Source organism: Melanotaenia boesemani, chromosome 3 (assembly GCF_017639745.1).
Source record: "Melanotaenia boesemani isolate fMelBoe1 chromosome 3, fMelBoe1.pri, whole genome shotgun sequence".
In the NCBI taxonomy this organism is placed as follows: domain Eukaryota; kingdom Metazoa; phylum Chordata; class Actinopteri; order Atheriniformes; family Melanotaeniidae; genus Melanotaenia; species Melanotaenia boesemani.
Window position 1 is genome coordinate 30,475,374 of NC_055684.1, and position 21,422 is coordinate 30,496,795.

Below are 21,422 nucleotides of genomic sequence, written 5' to 3' on the forward strand. Positions count from 1 at the left end.
ATCCATCAAGGCTTTCGTCATGGCAAGTGGCAAAAAGTGTTTTTTTTTTTGTTTTGTTTTGTTTGTTTGTTTTTTGCTACTTGTACTGACAAAAGCCTTGATGGCTAAAACAAAACCGAGGAAAGATATTCTACACGCCCAAGTAGCAGTTCATGCTTCCTTTTCATTTTTGAAACAACAAAGCTCATTTTGCCATAATGCAATATTCTGCTGGAAGAATCTGCATCCTGATATTCACATGACATCACCTCCCTATTTACCAACTGCACTCCCCTTTAGTGGCATCCGCCCTAGCAGGACAGCAAACAACTCCATGATAAAAGTTTAAGAAGGACCAGAAAAAAACAGCAAAGTTTGTGGTGTCTCACCAGCCTTCAAACTCCCCAGATAACAGAATGATGGGACCTGATGCTATCATCAGGAGGTAAGTCCAATTTACAAAGATGCCACACGAGAGTAAACCAGAGTCCAAAGCCTAAATTGTTAATGTCCCACTGCCATATATTCCAGAACACTCTCAGATGGACTCTGTCAAAGCCCTGACTGGTTTGAGCTCCTTTAGTGATTTATGCATGTCTCTTAAAGGTGAAATTAATCTGATGTAGAGACATCTAGTGGTACAGAACCACTATGTACATGTTTATATAGTTAATAATATTTTGGAAAATGCATATGATAACACATCCCATGCTGAATGATTATGACCTCTTCTGATTTTTTTAGATTGTCACTTAGATGGCCTTTTTTAACTTCAGTAATAGCCCTAGGAAGAAATAGCAGGAATAAATCCAGTAACTTGTACTTTTTTTAATAGATGTACAGTACCAGTCGAAAGTTTGAACACACTTTCTCATTAAATCTAATGGTTGTGTCCAAACGTTTGACTGGTAGTTTATATCAGTTTATATCAGTGATATTGTAGGAAGTCCTACAGAAACTTCATACTCACGAAGCAGTCTGTATCAAGGGAGCCTGTGCAGCCTCCAGCACACTCGCTGTGGCAACATTCACTCGGGTTTTTACCAAAGCATCGGCCATTACACTGAGGAGCGCACACTGTCTTCGTCACTGTAAAACAGAGGGGAGGATGTTAATCCATTTCACAATGTCAGCAGCTGAAAATTAGTGCAAAGGTGTAACACACAAATGCCATTAATACAAATTAAAGTTCAAGTTAAGTAATGAAGTTTAAATAAATCTTCATCACAAGACTTTAATCTTGTACTGCCCATGCTTCATTTCTCATCTTTGAAACACTCCAGGGCAACTTGTTGCTTTATAGATCTGTGTAAGTGCATGATCAGTGAAGTGTGTATAGATAAGGGTCTTGATGTCACTCACAGATCTGGCATGTGTCATTTCCTGGTCCCCAACATGGCACGTCTCCACATGCTTTGTCACAAGGCTCTGTAACATTCAAGATTCAGAGTGTTTATTGTCATTTGCCCAGTAAGGAAACAATTTTCCCTGAACAATGAAATTCAGGGAAACTTGTTTCCTATATCAATCTATCATCAGTAAATGCATTTATAAAGTAAACACAAGCTGAAGTCTGAAAGCAATTTTGACAATCTTGAAGGCCCTCATGTTAGCCCATACACTGAAAGAGTTATTGGTTTCTATCCCAGGTGTTCATTACTTTATTTAATCATTTAGTCGCCTTGTTTTGCTGAGCTGTAGTCAAAAACAGTTGAAGGAATAGTTTGCACTATAAATACTGTATATGTGGAAAACACCCAACATGTTTTGTTCAAGTCTTGCATTTATATTTTGATGAGAAATTAAATTCTGGTTGCCCAGAGATATATGTGCATACACCCACATGCTCATACGTGTATTTATCACACTTTGGACTCACTTTCAGGACCATTGTCTTCAATCTTTAATTCAGCTGTTTCATCCTTCACTATGTCCAACCAGTTCACCTGCGGGGCGTAGCTCAGGTACTTATTCTGGATGATATTGACTCCTCCGTCCAGAATCTCTGTGGTCGCCACACATGCAAATGGAGAATGACATTTAGCAAAGCATGTCTGGACAGGCCTGTGACTCATCCCATCAAATGCTGCCACTCGCTGTTTACTACATCACATACAATCACAGGGTAATCTGACAGAGCTCATGTTACAGCGACAGTTTGGCAGTTGAGCAGAGACATTCCAGGGACTTCTCCGAGACTACACACATCACTGCACAGTATTCTGAGGGTGTGGCTGCGCTGTGTGGAAATCAAAGTGCCAACAGTAACAGAGTGCACATTCACCTCTTATCTACTCCACTGTAGCCTCCCACACTTTAAACACACACCATACATGAACTGAATACCTGTAAGGTGCGTCAGGCCCAGCTCTTGAACACCATACTGCCCGCCTTTTTGATAGTTGATCATCACAGCCAAAGCATACTTGTTCTCATACAGAGTGGTGCCTCTGATGACACGCAGGTTGTCCAAAGGTAGGCGAGAGAACTCATTGAGGGCAAACAGGATGTAGCCGGTCACCTCCTTAATAGACTGCAAGATTTAAAAAAAAAAAAAGAATAGGATAAAATGCAGTAGTTTTTTAAAAAAAATCTTTCTTTCCTGCTTTGGTTGAACAGATTGTTTTCAGGGTCACAACCTAGTAGCACAGGTGTGTCTCTCTCTTTAAATTAGTCACCATCAAGGCAATGCTATGAATAAAAGACCAGGAGGACAATATAATGATCTCATAGTGACACAACCCTCTGTAAACACCAACTGTGTGATTTCTGGGGAAAGCTCACATGTGGAATGTTTCTGGCATTGGTTGATTCACATCCATGTCCAGACTGGTTAGTAATTCTTTTTAGCTACACACTTTCTGTAAAAGGATTACTTAGCATCTGCTCTCCATTGACTGTAATATTGACAGACTCACCTGCAGGAAGCTGAAGTCTCTGCTGTGATCCATCATCGTAATCTCAAGGTTGCCCATCACGATGTTACAGCCGGTGTACATCTTCTTCATCAGATTGTACTGGATCTCAGAATTTCCCGTTGTGCTCAAGCCATTCTGGGTGCCAGAACAAATGACCACTGGAAAGGCAAAGAACATGCAGGATCTTTTTAGCATATATTTTTATGTTGTTTTGATTCTAGGTGTCAGATTATACTTCCATATAAAAACCTGTATCTTTAGTCGCACACTGTTGCCCATGAAGTTGAAATAATTTTCTATTCTAACTTTATGGGCAACAATGTATTTCAAATAGTAAATTTGAAGCTGTTTAAATAGTTGGGGATACCTTCTGGGCAGAGGCCTACACAGGGCTCACATCGCTTCACTCCAATTTTGTCCACTGCCATTTTATCCGATGGGCAGTTGCTCACACATGAGCTGTCATCCACAACAAAGTTTTCTGTTTAGAAACAGAAAAAAAATTGTGTAAACCACTACAAGGCAGTGCAGCTGGAGCTACATTGATTCTTTAGTAAACCTTTCTAGCAGTTTAACAGCTGGAGCTTTATGGAAAGCAAACATTAAATCTGCACTCTTATAGGAAGAACAGTGGCTGTTTTTATATCAGTGTGAGTGTATGTTGGAGGGTAACTAACCAGGGCAATGGGCCACACAAACAGTGCCATAGTGGTACTTTGTATTAGGGTTGGGCTCCATTTTTAATGTCAACATAGTCTGGGGACACTGAGGCACGCATGATCCCGAGTTGTTGAAGTTCTTGCAAGCCTGTAAATGCAAGACACAAAACCGTTATTAAAAATAACAGATCCTTTTCATCTGCTTTGTGCCTTATTTACTGTTGTCCCAGCAGATTTTTAGACATTTTATGACAAAAAAAGCAATATTTTCTTTCTGGGCCTGTTTCCAGGAGAGGCACACACTAGAAAATAACTTCCTATGTGGATATTTGTAAATCATTTATAGCTTTTAAACAAACAACAAAGCTCATTTAGATATAATGCAATATTCTGCTGAAAAAATCTGCATCCTGGCATTCACATGATGTCACCTCCCTATATGCCAACTGCACTCCCCTTCAGTAGCAGCCTCCCTCTGCAGAACAGCAAATGTCTCTTAAAGGTGAAATTAATCTGATGTAGAGACATCTAGTGGTACAGAACCACTATGTTCATGTTTATATATTTAATAATATTTTGGAAAGGGCATATGACAACACAACCCACGCTGAATGATTATGACCCCTTCTGTTATTTCAGTATGTCACATAAAATTGCTTTAATTAAATTTAGTGACATCAAGTAGGTTTGTAACCTGTTCTTTTATATTCCTTAACTGCAGTTCACCTAGATGGCCTTTTTAACTTCAGTAATAGCCCTTGGAACAAATAGCAGGAATAAATACAGTCACTTGTACTTTTTTAAAGAGATATTCAGTACCAGCCGAAAGTTTGAACACACTTTCTCATGAAATCTAATGGTTGTGTCCAAATGTTTGACTGGTAATGTATATCAGTGATATTGTAAGAAGTCCTACAGAAACTTCATACTCACGAAGCAGTCTGTATCAAGGGAGCCCGTGCAGCCTCCAACACACTCACTGTGGCAACATTCACTCTGGTTTTTACCAAAGCATCGGCCATTACACTGAGGAGCGCACACTGTCTTCGTCACTGTAAAACAGAGGGGAGGATGTTAATCTATCACACAATGTCAGCAGCTGGAAACTGGTGCAAAACCGTGTCACAGATCTGGCATGTTTCATCTCCTGTTGCAAAAGTATGACCCACATAGCAGACGTGTTTGGGCCAAATCCAGCTATTTTTGGCACTTTTGGCTCACTGACAAGTGTTGTGTGGGCCAGAAGTGGACCAGATGTCAATTGCCAGCCTGGCTTGGATTATGGTAAGTCTCCTGTGGGTCATATGTGGTCCAGATGTCAGTTGCTGGTCTGGATATGAATTATAACAAGTTGTTTGTGGGCCAGAAGTGGTCCTAATACGGAAGATCTTCCTTATGGAAATCTCCTTATAAGCCACATGTGGTGGTTATGTGGCTGAGTCTTGGCAGCCATTTACGCTGTGAGTCAATTTTGGAAAAAATAAAAATGCACATTTGCATCATATTTGAGCAAAATTTCTTTTGCTATCTGGAAAAGCTTCTTGATGAGCCCTGATAAGAACAAAACTAAAAAATAACTCTTACTATGTATCCATACTTTTATTGCTTTTTTCTTGTTTTTGTAAGCTGTATTTTTGCAGAGTAAAAGCTAATGAAAATATATCAGTGAAAGGTGAATTATTTCTTCATTATAGTAGACATGATTAGCTTAGTTTCTTTTACACACATTCTTCATTCATCCTCATGCAGCTGTAAATAATTCTTACTGCCTATGCATTTTTCCACAGCTGAATAAAGTGCTCAGTAAACACACTAATTCATGTTAATTGAGAAATAGTTGCTTAAAAGTACAGTCCTCTCCTGTTTCAGTTGAAAAGCACAGAGTGACAGTTATTCTTTCATTTTTGTTTTTACAATTTCATGTATGTCAGACATGTTCAATGCCAGTACTGTATGGGCCTCTTTGCCTGGTGGGAAGATGCATAACACAACAAACATAAAAAGAAAAGAACAAACCGATGACATGTGATGACATAACAAGAGAATGGTGCAATACAAGTTCTAATAAACAGTATGCGCTTTTACAAAGACTGTTTTATGTTATATACTATAAGATTCAGCATGAATGAATGTACTGTAACATTGTGAAACAAGTTAAGGATTGTGTGCAGCCCATGCTCTTTTCTCTAACAAACACACAAGGCCTTGTTTATGGTGTGTGGGATTTCAACCAGTCAGCATCACTTGAAGGCTGCTTTGCTATTCAAATGCCATTTGAAGAGAGCCAGCAGAGAAAATGTGGAAAAACATAGCAAACATGGGGAAATGGACTTAACTGTTATTTTGAGTGTCATTGAGAAATCAGTATTTTGCACAAATATGTAATTATTTACAATATGTTAGTACTGCCCTGAAGTCTCTTTTGGTCAATGATGGATTTTTATGGTTTTGACCTGTGCATCCAAACTACAATTTCTTAAACATCTATCCCAGATTTCACTGACACGCCTGTAGTTGAATGTGAGGTAAGGTGTTGCAACCAAAGACTCATGAAAAACTTTCTAAAAGTAATGTGGAGGCTGGTAAAATAAACAATAACATGGATGTACTGTCACAAAGCTATGACCACAATAAGATAACAACAGATTCATTTTTACCTTAAAAACACAAGATATTAATCAGGGCCTAAATATGAGGAGAAAGCTCAGTACTAGTAAACAGGTGATACCAATGACTGTGTCACATCGATCATTATTCTAGGTTTAATTTATCCCGACTGAGACAAACTATATTTCTATGGTAACACTTTAAGAGTGTAAACCTTTAAACATATTTTTGGCAAGTTGGAATCAAAAGGGCCATACTCTGAACCAGGGTTTCCAATCTGATTAATGAGAAATTTGAAAAGAAAAAAACATAGTTAAAAAGTTAAACTCATAATTAATGATGTTGTGCAAAGAAAGGGTCTTAGGTTGTTAAAGTTGAAGCAGACGGCTACTTAGCAGATTCCAAAGCAGCATGTATGTATTATGCATGAATTGGCAGCAATCTCACGTGTAACTGAGAGGACATAACAAAAACAGTTCTTTTTATTTTTTATCTGGGGTACTAATCCTTTAACCCCAGACTGAGCATAACCATCAATCAACTTCTTAGCCACTATTACATCAAGAAAGCTCCTCTCACTTTGCTTTTGTTGGTATTTATGTTGAACTGAATATGTGCTGAATCACAGTCGTACACAGGCCACACAAATACATTCCATCAACTGACATCTGAGTCCAAACAGAAGCAAGTAGAACAACAGGATCAACAAGGGCATAAAGGACACATGATTATTAAACTCAATTACAGGCAGGTCAAAGAACATTGTGTATGTGTGCAAATGAGTACACGCTTCCTTTACTCTTGCTTCAAGGACAAAAATCTGTTGCATGACCACATTTATATTAGTCTGAAACCGAGGTTTAAGATTACATTTGGGTTGTTCATGTCGTGGTTATGCACATTGCGATTTTAGATAACTCTGAAAGAAATGTTTTAAATAAATGCAACGTCCTCTGAAGGAATGGAAAAACAACTCTGAGTGTGTGTGTGTGTGTGTGTGTGTGTGTGTGTGTGTGTGTGTGTGTGTGTGTGTGTGTGTGTGTGTGTGTGTGTGTGTGTGTGTGTGTGTGTGTGTGTGTGTGTGTGTGGAAGACGATGTGGCAACAAGCATGTCCTGGGATAATAAAGTCCTGATATGGATTATTTTATTGTTTCTAAGGGCACTGGGTTTACTAGAACTGATTTCGAAGTGTTTATGCCACTCATAGTTCTTCCTGCTGCAGGATGTTTAGTCAGTCAGATGATTTTTGATTTTATAGATATTTTTAGGCACATCTTGCTCTAGAGGTCCTGTCACATCTGTGATACAACAGAGGTGAACAGAATTAGTTTATCCTGGTTCAGGCTTGCTTTCCAGAAATGCTACTCATGCTACTCTTAATAGCAACATCTGTGAAGTGTCAAGGAAATCAACACGATCTCTTCTGGAAAGAACATTGTTGTTGACTTTGCTGAACGTCACTCACTGAACAACTTAAAAACTGTGCAGATCACCTGCGAAGCGCTAGAGTGATGACATTTGCCAGAGTATGCTGTTTTGATAGATATCACAAGTGGAAGCAGAAGGTTATTTTAAACGAATACAACTGTATGAGTTGCAACATAGATGTTTTTTGCCTGCAGTGTTTAGCAGTTGTTTGTTTCTGAATACATTTGCAGTTTGTTTCAGTTCATGGACACTAGCAGCTAGAAACTTATGACTTTTAAAAAAGACGAGCTCATCCTATTACATGTCACCTTTTTGTAATTTAACTTACATTGTATTGAGCTACAAGTTAATATTTCTGAGAATCTGTTCAGTTTTAAGGTACCTTTCTTGATAGCTGGACTCTCACAAGGATCATGAAAAAGTCTGTCTTTCAAAAAGGGTGTAAATCACAAGTTGGATGATGATACCATATTGTACGTATTTAATGGATGAAGCTTGCCGATATAACAAATGCTGCAATAGTGCTGTTTTAATTTAATTATATTCAGAAGCCAGCAAACAATAAAAGACTGTTTTACATTTTGATTTAATAGAAATACATCCTGCACGGTGGTGTGGTGGTTAGCACCACAGCCTCACAGCAAGAAGGTCTGGGATGCTGGGATAGGCTCCAGCTTACCCGCAACCTGTAATGGACTAAACGGTACAGATAATGAAGAATTACTTCCACTTTTATCAAATCACAAAAAAACAAAACAAAACAAAAAAAAAAAAAAAAAAAAAAAAAAAAATTAACATTAGAATAGATTTTATTTTTTCAAATGTCGCTATTAGCTCATCAATCAATGTACTGATGTATCAATGTAGATTAATGTATTGTTACACCGCCATTGTGCAAATTATTTTAAAATGATGTCAGCAATATTAAAAAAAGTTTAATTGAAAATTGAATCTGGTTTGTAGTTTTGGCAAATTTTTAGACTTTTTTTGATCAGACACTGCAAACAATTGCTTGCACAATCTTACATGCACATCCTACAACATCTTTCAGTCATATCAAGCTGAAATGACTGCAGACGTATAAACTACAGCACTCTCGACTATCAGCTATAGTAAATTATTTAAGATTTGAAATAAAAACATTTAAACATGTTTCACCCTAAGTTGAAATCTGTATAGAACAGGACAAGTAAGCATAAAAACACATTTTAATTCCAGAGTTTGTTTCCTATTTAAAAAGAAAATGTACGCGACAGGGACCAAAATCATGTTATGGTGGTGGTCACAATTGCAAGTCACATGCAACCAGCAGTGGAGAATTGCAAATGTGCACATGCACCTGCACATGCTGATACTGACCACTTTCATGCATTAGGTTCCCTACTTTGCATAGAGTCAGTTTAGTATCTTTGAGTTAAAACAAAAGGAGTTATGAGGTTCCTCAGGAGTGAAGCTTTTTATCTTTAACCTGCCTTATTTAACTCCTGAGAGCAACTCACCACTATCAGCAGCGGACTTGAGCTGTTCACCCTGTACTGTTTGAATTGCTTGTTGGGAAATACCTGTTAGCACCTGAACACGTATGCTCAAGAACCTACATCTTGCACCGTGCTTCACATGGTGCACTATGTAGAGTATGTGTGCAGAGCAGGCATAGCCCACTGCAGAAGAGGTCAAACCGGTATGTACAACTTTAGGACACAGTGTGACAAACAGCAAGCTGCAGCTGTGGAAGCTGAAAATCTCAACAGGCTGAGTGGGTTTTCTCTGTCAAAGGAGGACTTTCAGTGTTGGCAGATGGATGATGGACAAAAAAGGACTGGGGTGGAGGGTTTAGAGTCAATACACACACATTGACAGACACATGAACACAATGGTCCCATTTTAAGTGTTCAGAAGCAAGTCTTGTAGCTTAATTTCTAAACCTCTCTCTGTCTACAGACTTTTTATTCTCTGAGCTTCTCCATTCTTTATACACCCTGCAGTATGTTAGACCTCTGACTTTACCCACTACTACTATACTACTACACACAGTATATATAGTTGCAGTATTATGGTGTCATTGTCCTTGGCAATAACGTGCAGCCTAGCATATGATAAAACATGGCATGGATCGGGTTTAGCTGTTTTCGTTTATCTGTTACCAAGGTTTCAACACAGGAAAAAAAGAGAGGAGGAGAAAGAAAATAATAGAGGGAGGAGGAGATAAACAAGCTCATTGAAGCAGCTGAGACGATGACTGATGTAAACAGAAACTTGGCACTGGATGGACAGAGATTACTGCATACCTCACAACTGAATGTGCACAAACGTGCACGCGTCATCACAAAGACAGACACCTGAGATCATGAACTACTTTGTTTCATTGTGGACACACTGGTTCACAGGCAGAGATTTTGTGACATTAAGAAAATATTTTTCTATGTTCTATCTTTTCCTACATGCTAAACTTCACTGAACACAGAGTTCTTGACATCATACTTTAGCATCAGGCGCCACACCATATTTGCTTTTGACACATCAGTGATTTGGTCTGGTTAAACCTTTTGGAGATTCTTAAAAATGATAAATTAAATTGTACCACAAGATGAAATACTTTCAACAAGCTGCGTTCTTGATAATTCCAACTCTAAGACTATAACTTCAACTGAACTGTGTCAAGACTGTAAATAACTTGTTCTTCCTATTGGCACAGTGACAATTTTTAAAATCGACATACTACAAGCTGGCAATCGATTGCTGTTTACTTACAACCAGGTTGTGTAATTTGTTTTTCTGACTTCACGCTGAACTGAGCATCTGAAAACCAGCTTCTTTAAAAACATTTCTGTATTCCAGGAAGGTGCAACAAGGATGTGAAAGGATACCTGGCACTGAAATTTTGCAGGAAAAAATACCAAAAAAGCCACCAACAAAATGACTTACCACTAATCCTTTTATCATCTTTAATAACAAGACAAACAAACTCTTGAAATGCATTTTATAGCTTTAGTTTAAATATTTGTATTCTTCAAAACTCTGCAAATCCATGGGGATATTTCAGTGCAGTGTATTTCATCTCCTTCATTGTGGAGATTTTCTGCACCTTCAATGAAACATCAAGTTAAAACTGCTTTGTGGTATAGTGTAGTTCATCTACTGTATACATTAATTTTTCTCATTAAATAAATGAGAATTATTTTTTAAAAAGACACAACACTTTCTAGCACTTTATTTATTTATTTAGTGGCCCAGTGTTCGCCAGAGGGCTTTATGCCTGAGCATGACAATCAGTGGTCTCATTTTCATATTGTTTTTCTTAGAATCAGAGTCACTGGATTTACCTGGCAACAAGGTGGCAACAAGAACAAGGTTAAAGTTCACATCAGTATTAAAATGGCAACACCTCTCTTTCTCCAGAGCATCACAACAAGTCATTAAGTATATTTACTCAAATACTCTACTCAAGCGAAAAGTTGTACTTGAGTAGTTTCATCATTTTCTAATCTGTTATGTGTCAGTCATTTTACATGTGATGGAGGGAATCCTTTACTTTAGCAAAACTACTTAATGTTGAAACAAATGGTAACATAAGCAACAGATGAACGTTTCTATAAAGAAAACTGCCTCAAGTGATTGTTACAGTATAGCTTTACACTAATAATCAAATAAATCTGTCAAGGGAAATTCAGAACTACTTAACATCCAAATGCAATTTAACATTTTTTCTGACATTATTTGCTCCTTTAGTTAATACTTAACAAAACATATATAAAAAAATAAAAAGTAAAACATTTAAGAAAACATCCAGTATCTTACATGCACTTAGAATTAGTTTCACTCTGACCAGAAGTTTTATTATATAACAAGCCTTTATAATAACACTAATGGGTCTGTTCGCTTCACTAACATATTGCGCTATGTAAGAGTTGTATATTAACCTGCTTTTACTAAACCAGCTAGTTTGACTGGTTACTTGTTTCACAATCGATTAGAGTTTCGTGGATTTAAACAAGTCAAAGATAAAGTATTCCAACTGAAAGTCAGATTTTTCTTGCCAGACTGTGACTCGGCTGGTGAAAGGTTGGGCTCAGTTGCAAAACCTTGGAACAAATTAGACAAACATGATAAAGCACACAGAGTCGTGGGAGAGGTGCAGGTGACTCACAGCAAACACGTTTTACATGTGCGGAACAGGTTCTGCGTCTGAGGTGTGTGGGGACAGGTGCTCTCGCAGCGCCAGATAGACCTGTCCACGGTGCTCAGGGGAGTTTGTCTAAGCAGTGCTACAGCGCGAATATCAGCAAAAATCATTAAAAAGCTGAAGTTCTCTCACCTCCTTGTGTCTTAGTGCTGCAGAGTTGGAAAACACACAAAAGCAGCAGAACGCAAAGCACCTGTTGCACCCTCCACGGCAGAACCTTCATCCTCCACTTCTTGAAATCTCCAGACTGGTGACGTTTAAAACAAACGTTGCAATAAAGTAAAGAAAGAAAGAAAAAAAAAACGCTTTTACTGTTTCGATTTTTTTCCTGCCATTTCAGTGGGAGATTTCCATTCAGACCAGATTAATCCAAGTCGTACCCTTATTGTGTTTCTTTGCGTTGCTTTTGCCTGTTAAGAAAAAATCTACCATGAAGAAAAAACTGTTTGTGTTTTCGCTGTTTTACATTTATCTCAGCCGTAACTTGACTTTACGGGCGCTCCGGTCTGTATGAGAGGAATCACTGCGGTTCAGTGATTGGAGCGCAACGCGCAGCCAATCAGCAGCGGGAGCGGCTCTTTCTTATCTTGGGAGGGCTCTGCAGGAGCGTTACTCACGACACTAAACCAACCAGGCTTCAAATCTCAGAGAGTTAATACAGACAGTGGGTTCGCACCATTTACTGCCCAGGCGACCGAGTAGCGAGTCAGGTGGGCGGAGTTTTCACTCCATTTAAACCGGGCGTTTAGCCGGAGCATCAGCCGGATGACCCGCGCAGATCCAACGGCTTGGTCGGTGAGGACGCCCCTTTGAAACACATTGGTGGAACAAACATGTCAGAGGAAATAAACTTAGAAAATGTTCCACCTTGATAAATAATGCTGATGCGTGTCCGTTCATTCAAACGATCATATGTCCACAGAATTCCACAAACAACTTCTGCCTATATTATGATTCTGTTCAGCTGCTCTAAGCAGTAGCTAAAGTAATGTCCAAATCCAACTTGTTTATAGCCTACTATATTGTCCTTTTTTGTTAAGAGATCTCCAATGGACACTTGCACTTTGCAGAATGCAACCTGAACAATGCATGCAAAATTATCACTTTATTATTAACTTTTTTGTTATTTTTATTACCAAATTCCCTCCGAAAGATCCACGTGTTCTAAGCATTAAACCCTCTTTATACCGGTAAAAAAAAAAAGCTTCCCCTCCTTATAAGCTGCAGACTCCTCTTCCTCTGCCCGTCATCCCTTCTCTCCGGGTCTTTGCCCGGCTGACGGAAAAGGAGCGGACTTATTAAAAACCCATAACAAGGTACAAAAAAGGAGCTTTTTAAACGATGCTCCAACACACAAGGTGCTACAAAAATTACATATCTACTTACCGCCTTGCTAAATTAGTCCTGTTATTTAATAAGATACTTATGATGCCCCAATCTTTGAAGGGCTTTTCTGTACCTTTTGATTAGTGTATATATTTACATTTGTGGTAAAATAACATAAGATGAGCCAAAAGATGCATTATCCTAAAAAAACAAAAACCCCCTATCTCCAAAACTGTCATTTTTCAAAAAATAAAAAAAAACGGAATGGTTTTGTAATAACTGGACATAATGTCATCAAACTTTGTATTATGTTTTAATCATATATCTTTGGTTAAATATTTGTAAAACAACAGACAGACATAGAGGGTGACCAATAGTACTGATTTATGAAGGAAAACAAAAATCACGAATTTTGGACATAGGAGGTTTTGGCGCGACAGCAGCGATATGTAATATTTTCCTGCTCTTTTTGTATTTGTTAAATAAACCAAAACGGGAATTATATAAGTCAATCAAGAAATGCAGACAATTTTGTGTTTAACCACTGCAAAAATGCAAATATAGATCCAAAGTGCATAACATGATGAGTCATTTATATCACTATTATACTCAACTAAGACTTCCATCACTTCTGAAGATTATTAAACATCACTCAGACAAATGAATCTGAAGATGGCCCTTAGTTTATAATATAACTTAATATTAATAAAGTGGCCATTAAAAACTCTTTCTCGTTGCTACGTGGTATGCTGCTTTACAGGTGAGTGACATCTTGTCTTTTTCTTATAACCTAAAAGCAAATCTCCTCCACACTTGATGAAAAAAGTTCTACAGAAAAACAAAATTCCTAAAACAACTTTAGTTTTTTTCCACAAGCTGTCATGACTTTGAACAATGCACTCTGAAATACCTCAGACATGCACTTTACTGTTTTAGTTACTTCTTTTACTGCTATTTATTTATTTATATAGTGTTTTTATTGTTTCTTAGCATTATGCGTTTTAGGATGTGTCCATATGTTGTATTTTTAAGGCTTGTGTTTCGTATGTTTTGTCTGTTAAATGTTGACAGTACACTTTGAGTTTCTTGGTTTTCCAGTGTGGTTTCTTTTCTGCAAATGGCAAATAAACTGAACTGAACTGAACTTTAAAAGCAATTTCATCAGTTTCCCTCCACGTATCACCTGTGTTTTACTGGCACATTTCTCATATGATGCCTTAACACAGAGACTTTGACCCCTCCACTCCTTTCTGCAGACTTTCTTGAGATGTAAGATCATTTTATTGCTGCATCATTGCATTGCTCCTGGATGAATTTACATTTGGACTTGGGACCAACTTGTGTACAACACCTGTGGATAACAAGACCAATTAATTGCTTTTTTTGCTGGTAAACAACATTAATCCTTGCGCTAGAAAAGTCCCTTTTCATTGGTTAGATAAACCATACCTCCCTGTAAGATAGTGGACAAGCTGGCCGAACCGCTCTCTGGAAACAGGTTCTGCCTGTATGTTCACTATAATGTCATACAACCACTACACACCACGCAAACAACATGTTTCAGTTTTTCAATTCGATCAAGTGAGACAAGAGAGAAAAACTTCTAACTGCAGTTAATCACATTCTTCTTTTCCTGGTTAATGTTTTACAACTAACAGGTCAATACCAAAAGAATTTCTTTGTTTTGTCCCCAGAAACCTGCTCAAATCCAGAGAAGTTCAAGACAACATGAGTAAATCTTTGCATTATAACTGGAACCTACAATGAGTTTACTCGACTCAAATGGATCAGTCGATCTGTAAAAGATAACATGAAAACAATTCTCTAAAACGATTATTCAAGTCATTCTGCAGTTAAAACCCTCTTTTTACGGAAGCAAAGATCAAACAAAAAACAAGCTCTGACATTACAGGAACTCAGCTAGTAGGAAAAAAATTTTAACTTTGATTTCCTTAAACTAAAATCTTCATGCTGGGTCTAAACAGTCAGATTCAAATAGTCAAAAGAACAACCAAGTTTAAGACTAATCCCAATTCCCCCTTTTGACCTAGACCCCATTTTCTTCATCACTGTGGAGATGGAATAGGTACTTCTTTTCTATGAAGATGAAGAAGCAGTGGTCATCCAGGTATTCAAGTGGCCCCAAAGTACCTCTACTCCATGATCCATGTCATGATTGGCAAAGCTGCTTGTGTAGAAACTCTGGTTGAACTTAAATCAACCATTTCAGCCTTCCAGTACTGCAGTATAATCTTCCTAGGCAGTAAAACTTTGTATGTAGAAAAGCACCAAGTGGTTAACCTAGTAAATTAAGCAATGTTTGATATATTATATGTTTTATGATCTATTATACTGTGTTGCCTTGTAAGAGCAGTGTTGCACAATCACACCAATCACAGTCTCATCAATGTTTACAGGCCTTTAAAAACACAAACAAAATAATTTACCATATAAAATAATTTTTGTACAACTTATAACAAGTTAAAAAAAATAATAATGAAAAATGATAACACAGCGCAGTGTCAAATGTGTTTGCAGGGTTTAATATGTTCCTGTTGCAGCCACTTCATAGTAAAGATATATTTAGACTGCCCTCTCCTGGTAGAAGATTGTAACTGCAAGAAATTCTCTACATTTGTCTCCTCAAGTAAAAAAAAAGTGTAAAAACGTAGCTTTGCAGCAGTAATGATGACACTCAGCTGGAGACAGATCATACAGAAAATGGGTTTATTTGATATACAGCAGGTTCTCATTGTCTTACATCACATACAGATGTCACCATGCCTTCAGTTCTGAAACATGGTCTTCACTGTTTTTAAACCTACTTATGTAACTATAACGGTACAGAATGAATCATTAGAGATATATATTTTTTCATTGCTGATTATCATTGTTTCACAGACACAGTCTACATCAAAATTTCTTTAAAACCCAAAGAAAACCAAAGAAATCAACCACAGAATATGATTCCTATAAAAACAAAAGACACTCTATGACAAAACCTTTGCTTGATCACTGTGAAGTGTGGTGCTAAATTTGCCTTTTGAGGGCATTGAGAAAAAAATCTGCAAGTCATTTTCTTTTTATAAATAAATATATTTGACTCACAAATCTGAACAAAACCAACCGAGAGGAAAATAATCTAAATATAAGGCCACGTAAACCAAACTATCAGGTTTTTGATGTATAATAAATGCTGGACGTGAAAGACACAATGATCCTTTGAACGAGTGGATGTACAGTGTGTGATACTGTTACTGGTGTATGACTAGTAGTACCCATGTGTGGCACAAAGAAATAAGTTTCATTGACATAAGTCTGTGGATTCTGGTGAAAGCTGGTGCTTCCTGTATCCTACTGTAAATATAAGGGCAATTAGCAAAACTCTACAACACCATCAACACCTATGCAGCTCAGAGGATGGAGAAGTATGCAACAAGGCCAGCAAGATGCATGCAGGTCGGAATAAAGATTGTGTTGTGCGCTTTAAATATTCAAAAAGGGAGGATTCAGAGCTTCAGGTTGCCACATGGGGAGTAGAAACACTGCACAGATATCAAAAGATGGATGTTTCCTGTGCAGTTACAGAGCTGTTCATGATTAATAACACACTGAATGAGCATGTATGCATTAAAGTACTTGCAAATGAGAAGATTTTTATAATGTTGAATTGAATCTGTAAGATGTGGTTGTTCTTAAATATGGCTCTGTTACCCTGCAGGATAGGAAACAAACAACAAAAACAAATAAATGAGAAGGAAATGGAAATGTGCCTCTGACATACATCTGTTATTTTCCTGGATGACCTGCAACTAAAAAACATAAAAGTCAGATCTGACTGATTTCTGAGTCGGTGGAGTCACATGTGATTCTTCACAGCACCTAAAGACTAACATACAGTACACTGCACCTAAGGACAAGAGGTGGGCGAAGGAAACGAAGTGTCTGCTGTGATTGCTTACAGTTAGTGTGTATTTGTGTATTTGTATTTGTGTGAAATGGCCCCCCAAACCCAGAATCATGCTTCACACCTATCAGTCAAAGCCTTCCTTCCTAACCTGCACCCGCCATCCCCACAAGAACGAAAAGTTAGAAGGGTGTGGCCGTTGACTGGCTTTTTTGTGTTTGTTTGTTGGTTTTTCCAGTTTTCTTCTTATTTCTTGTTCTTGAGTTGATTTGCCAGCCAATCAAGGCCCTCATAGAGGCCGTCCCCGCTGGTGGCGCAGGTGACCTGGATGTACCAGTTGCGGTGACACAAGGAGTACAGGCCTAACGTGTCTGTGATCTCGGCAGCGTTCATGGCATTCGGTAAGTCCTGGTAAATGTGAAAGAGTCAAGAAGTCAGTAAGTAGACACCAGGATCACAGAAGGGACACTTGTGTACTGTTTGTCTGTGGAGGGATGATTATTCACTCCAATAAAACTAAAACAGCCAAGTCTGATACTGCTTGGTTTTTGTTGTTGTTATTTTGTTCAGTTTTCCCCCCTTTTCATGTGAAGATTTGTTGTCATTTATCAGAATTAAATAAATACATTATCCATGTTTTGGGGAAAAAGTTAAGTGTTAAGTCTTAAAAATGGATTTGAAAGCAGATAAATGTGTAATGGTGGAAATATAGCGGATTGGTTTTGGACACTTTCTCATTAAATCTAATGTTGAAACTGTGCCCAAACTTTTGACTAGTAGTGTTAGTTTCATAACATTGCATTTTTGGTCAATATTTACACTTATTGTCATTATTTGGCAAGCATCTAGACTCTTACACCAGCTTGTCCTCGTTTAATATGGTGACTTAGTATTCTGGTGAGTTGGCTGGACAAAAGAAAACAAATGAAAGATAATTTAAGATCATTTTTTCTCAAACTTATATAACTATAATTATTAAAGAACAGACTGTGCAAACAAATCAATAATGTAGTGAGTAGAACAAATTTTAAAGTCCTCTATTTGCCCTTATTATCATATGGACAAAATAAATGATCAGGGTGGAAATTGTTGACTTTTTTAACACACATGAAAAAGAAAAAATTTGTCTCAGTAGCAGCAAATCAAAATGATACACAACCCAAAATCCAAAAGACTCATAACTTTCAGAGACACTGTGTAAAATTTAAAAAACAAACAAACAAAAAAACAGAATTTAGTTATTTGTAAATGTCATAAAACTATATTTCATTCAGTTAAGAACATAGAAAACAATCTAAATGTTTAAAATGAGATATTTTACCATTTTATTAAAGCATTGGTTTATATTGATTTTAAACTATTATGATTTTTTTCATTTTAGTTTTATCCATTGTATTTCTGCACTTTTTACAAATTGAGATTACGTGCCTTGTTTTTCAATAAATGACTGAAACATTGTGTTTTATTATATTCCATTTATAAAGGCAGATTTAAAATAAATATATTGGGTCATTTTAAACCAATTGTTAGTAGTTTAATAACCCATATTTTGGTTTTTTTTAAATCCACTTTTGGGTAGCTTTAACTATACAACCAGGTCATTTTAATCCATTTTTAGAGTAGAAAATATTACCCAATGTTCTGGGTTGTTACGGACCCCTTCTGATCTAGTGGTGGAAGGGATGGAGTAACACAACAAGCTGGTATCGATATCAAAATAAACAATAATTTACTTACAATAAGGTTACTATTTACAAGGCCAATCCAGAAAGGCCAGGGGCCGTAACACCCCCTCCCTTAAAATCTGGCCACAGATTCTCCGAACACATCTTCAGCTTGCAATACAGAAACAGGTTAAACCATCAAGAACACACATACAGTCACAAACAGTCCTAAAGATGAGATAAGGCATCCGCAAAAAGGTTATCCACTCCTAATCTCCAGGTCGTATTCCTACAGAATGAGTGCCCATCGCATCAATCTCTGATTATGGTTATACATGCGACTCAGGAAAGTTAACGGATTGTGGTCCGTAAATACCTGAACGGGCACAGGAGAGGATCCCACATTACATCGAAGTGTTGTAGCGCCAGAAGTAACGACAGCGTTTCCCTTTCAACGGTGGAATAATGCAACTGGTGTCGGCTGAACTTACGGGAGAAATAACAGACGGGGTGATCAATCCCATCGTTACCAGACTGGAGGAGCACGGCGCCAGCCCCTACAGCACTGGCATTGTAAAGGTGCTAAGCCTATTGCTTAAAGCGCCTGGAGTATTTCTAATAGGAACTTTCCTGACGCGTCACCGTCGCTGTCGTACGCTGCACAAAATCCAAGTCCAAGCCATCTTTTGTTTGTTTTGTTCTTTTATTACCAAAGTGCTCAATAAATCCATAAATTGCGGGGCTCACCGCTCTTTCCCAATGCACGAGTGTGGCTTATCCATACAGCAACGTGTTTCATTTTCTGTCCAACATTAGGTGTAAGAATTGAGTGAACAATCAATGAACTATCCCCCAATCCCAAACCGAAAACTTGAGCACTCGCCCTGAGCCCCTGATGACTAAATGACATCACCTGCGTGAGGAGTCGAGGGTGACAGGCCACAAGGGCTCGAAATGCTTTAAATAGGATTGGGACACCACTTTGAGACCTGCACTGCAAGGAGAGAGACGCCATACACACATATATATATATATATACACACATATATATATATATATATATATATATATATATATATATATATATATATATATATATATATATATAGTATATATAGTAGAGGTCAGGAAGCTCCTGTAAACGCCGCCGTGGGGAAATTAAACGGCGAAAAATATAACGACCCAGCGCCACAATACTGAAGAACATGTTTCACACGTCGGCTTCTCTCGGTAAACTCCGTGTTTCACGTGACATCGCAGTGATTTATGGGTAATTCCTTAGCGAAAGTTGGCATCGATGCTGACTTATGGAAAGGGGGCAGAAAGGGCTCAAAAATGTCCGCCATCATCCCTTGATCACTCACACAATTCCAATTGGAATACCACTGAACCCTTGAGCCCCTCGCGGGAGCGCGCCCGTGAGTGCAGGAGTGCTCAAGTGTTCCATTTGGGATTCGACCAATGAACGGTCAAAAACTGTGTTCACCTTCCCACCAGCCACAACCCTCACCTGCAGAAAGGTTCCCACTTAAATAAGCAGTGCCATAGATTACCAAATGCTGCCACCTAGTGCCCAAACAAATACAAGTGCTTAAAATGGCTCCTACAGGCATCTATATCCAGTTTGAAGGGTTTCTCCATATTAGGAGCAGCTAACACTGGTGCATTTTTAAGTAGAGCCTTTACACTATCGAAAGCATGTTGGCACTTGTGGGTCCATAGAAATTCCTGCTTAGGACTTACTAAGAACGTCAATGGTTCAACAACTGTACAGTAATTTCTACATAAGTTTCTGTAATAACTGGCCATCCCCAGAAAACGGCGTAAAGCTTTTCTGTTTTCTGGAATGGGGAATTGGGTTATCGAACTCACTTTAGCTTCCACCAGACGCACGACTCCCTGTCCCAGCTGTAGGGGTAGATAGGTGACAGTAGCGCGACCAAATTCGCACTTGGCAAGGTTCAGGGTTAAGCTGGCGTCAGCTAAACGTGCAAATATTGTATCTAAAGCAGACACATGTTCTTCCCATCTGTCCGTGAATACCACCACGTCATCTAAGTATGCATAACAAAATGGAAGATCCAAAAATAGGGTATTAACGAGACACTGAAATGTGGCAGGGGCATTACACATGCCAAATGCCATAACTGTATATTGTAGGAAAGTATCGGGCGTAACAAAAGTGGAGATCAATGAAGCACGAGGTGTACGTGGAACCTGCCAGTATCCTTTTAACAGGTCCAGTTTACTGACATATTGTGCATTTCCAATAGTATCCACGCAATCATCTACGCGAGGTAGAGGATATGCATCCGTAACTGTTACAGCGTTAACCTTCCTGTAATCGGTAATAAACCGTGGAGATCCATCGGGTTTGGTTTCAACAAGGCAGGGCGAACTCCAAGGACTAGAACTAGGCACTGCAAAACCATACTGCAGCAGGGTTTCCGTTTCTTGTTTCATCTGAGCCCCCAGGATTACATCTGTAAGGATGTTGTTTGATTGGACGACTTATTCCCATGTCTATATCATGCTGGATGACATGAGTTTGGGAAGGGATGTCCTGAAATATAACAGGGTATCTGTTTATCAGTGAGAGTAGGTCAGTTTTCTGATTATCAGGCAGATAGTCTAACATTGAAGGCAGCGATGTCAACATCTCAGAGTTTGACAGTCGCGGCATCAAGCGCGATTCTATGCGTTTTGTCAATGCCAGTTCCAGTTCCGTAGCATCCACCACAGTAAAAGCC

At 38.3% G+C, this 21,422-nt stretch overlaps 1 protein-coding gene across 7 annotated transcripts in view; it reads right to left on the reverse strand.

The window, feature by feature from the left end:
* Positions 1-21,422, reverse strand: part of erbb3a (erb-b2 receptor tyrosine kinase 3a) — a 48,700-nt gene that overhangs the window by 8,566 nt on the left and 18,712 nt on the right. For 3 of the 7 annotated variants that reach the window (XM_041980474.1, XM_041980475.1, XM_041980473.1), the window contains exons 8-14: positions 3,575-3,704; positions 3,265-3,378; positions 2,898-3,055; positions 2,326-2,512; positions 1,859-1,984; positions 1,342-1,407; positions 950-1,068 (exon numbers count right to left, since the gene is read on the reverse strand). The exons of 1 other annotated variant lie outside the window; for it this stretch is intronic. In XM_041980474.1, coding sequence (XP_041836408.1) covers positions 950-1,068; positions 1,342-1,407; positions 1,859-1,984; positions 2,326-2,512; positions 2,898-3,055; positions 3,265-3,378; positions 3,575-3,704 — 900 coding nt within the window. Of the gene's footprint in view, positions 1-949; positions 1,069-1,341; positions 1,408-1,858; positions 1,985-2,325; positions 2,513-2,897; positions 3,056-3,264; positions 3,379-3,574; positions 3,705-4,489; positions 4,609-11,907; positions 12,031-12,155; positions 12,324-21,422 lie in introns of those variants that run through there. 3 more of the 7 variants (XM_041980477.1, XM_041980478.1, XM_041980480.1) reach the window with 3 other exon arrangements.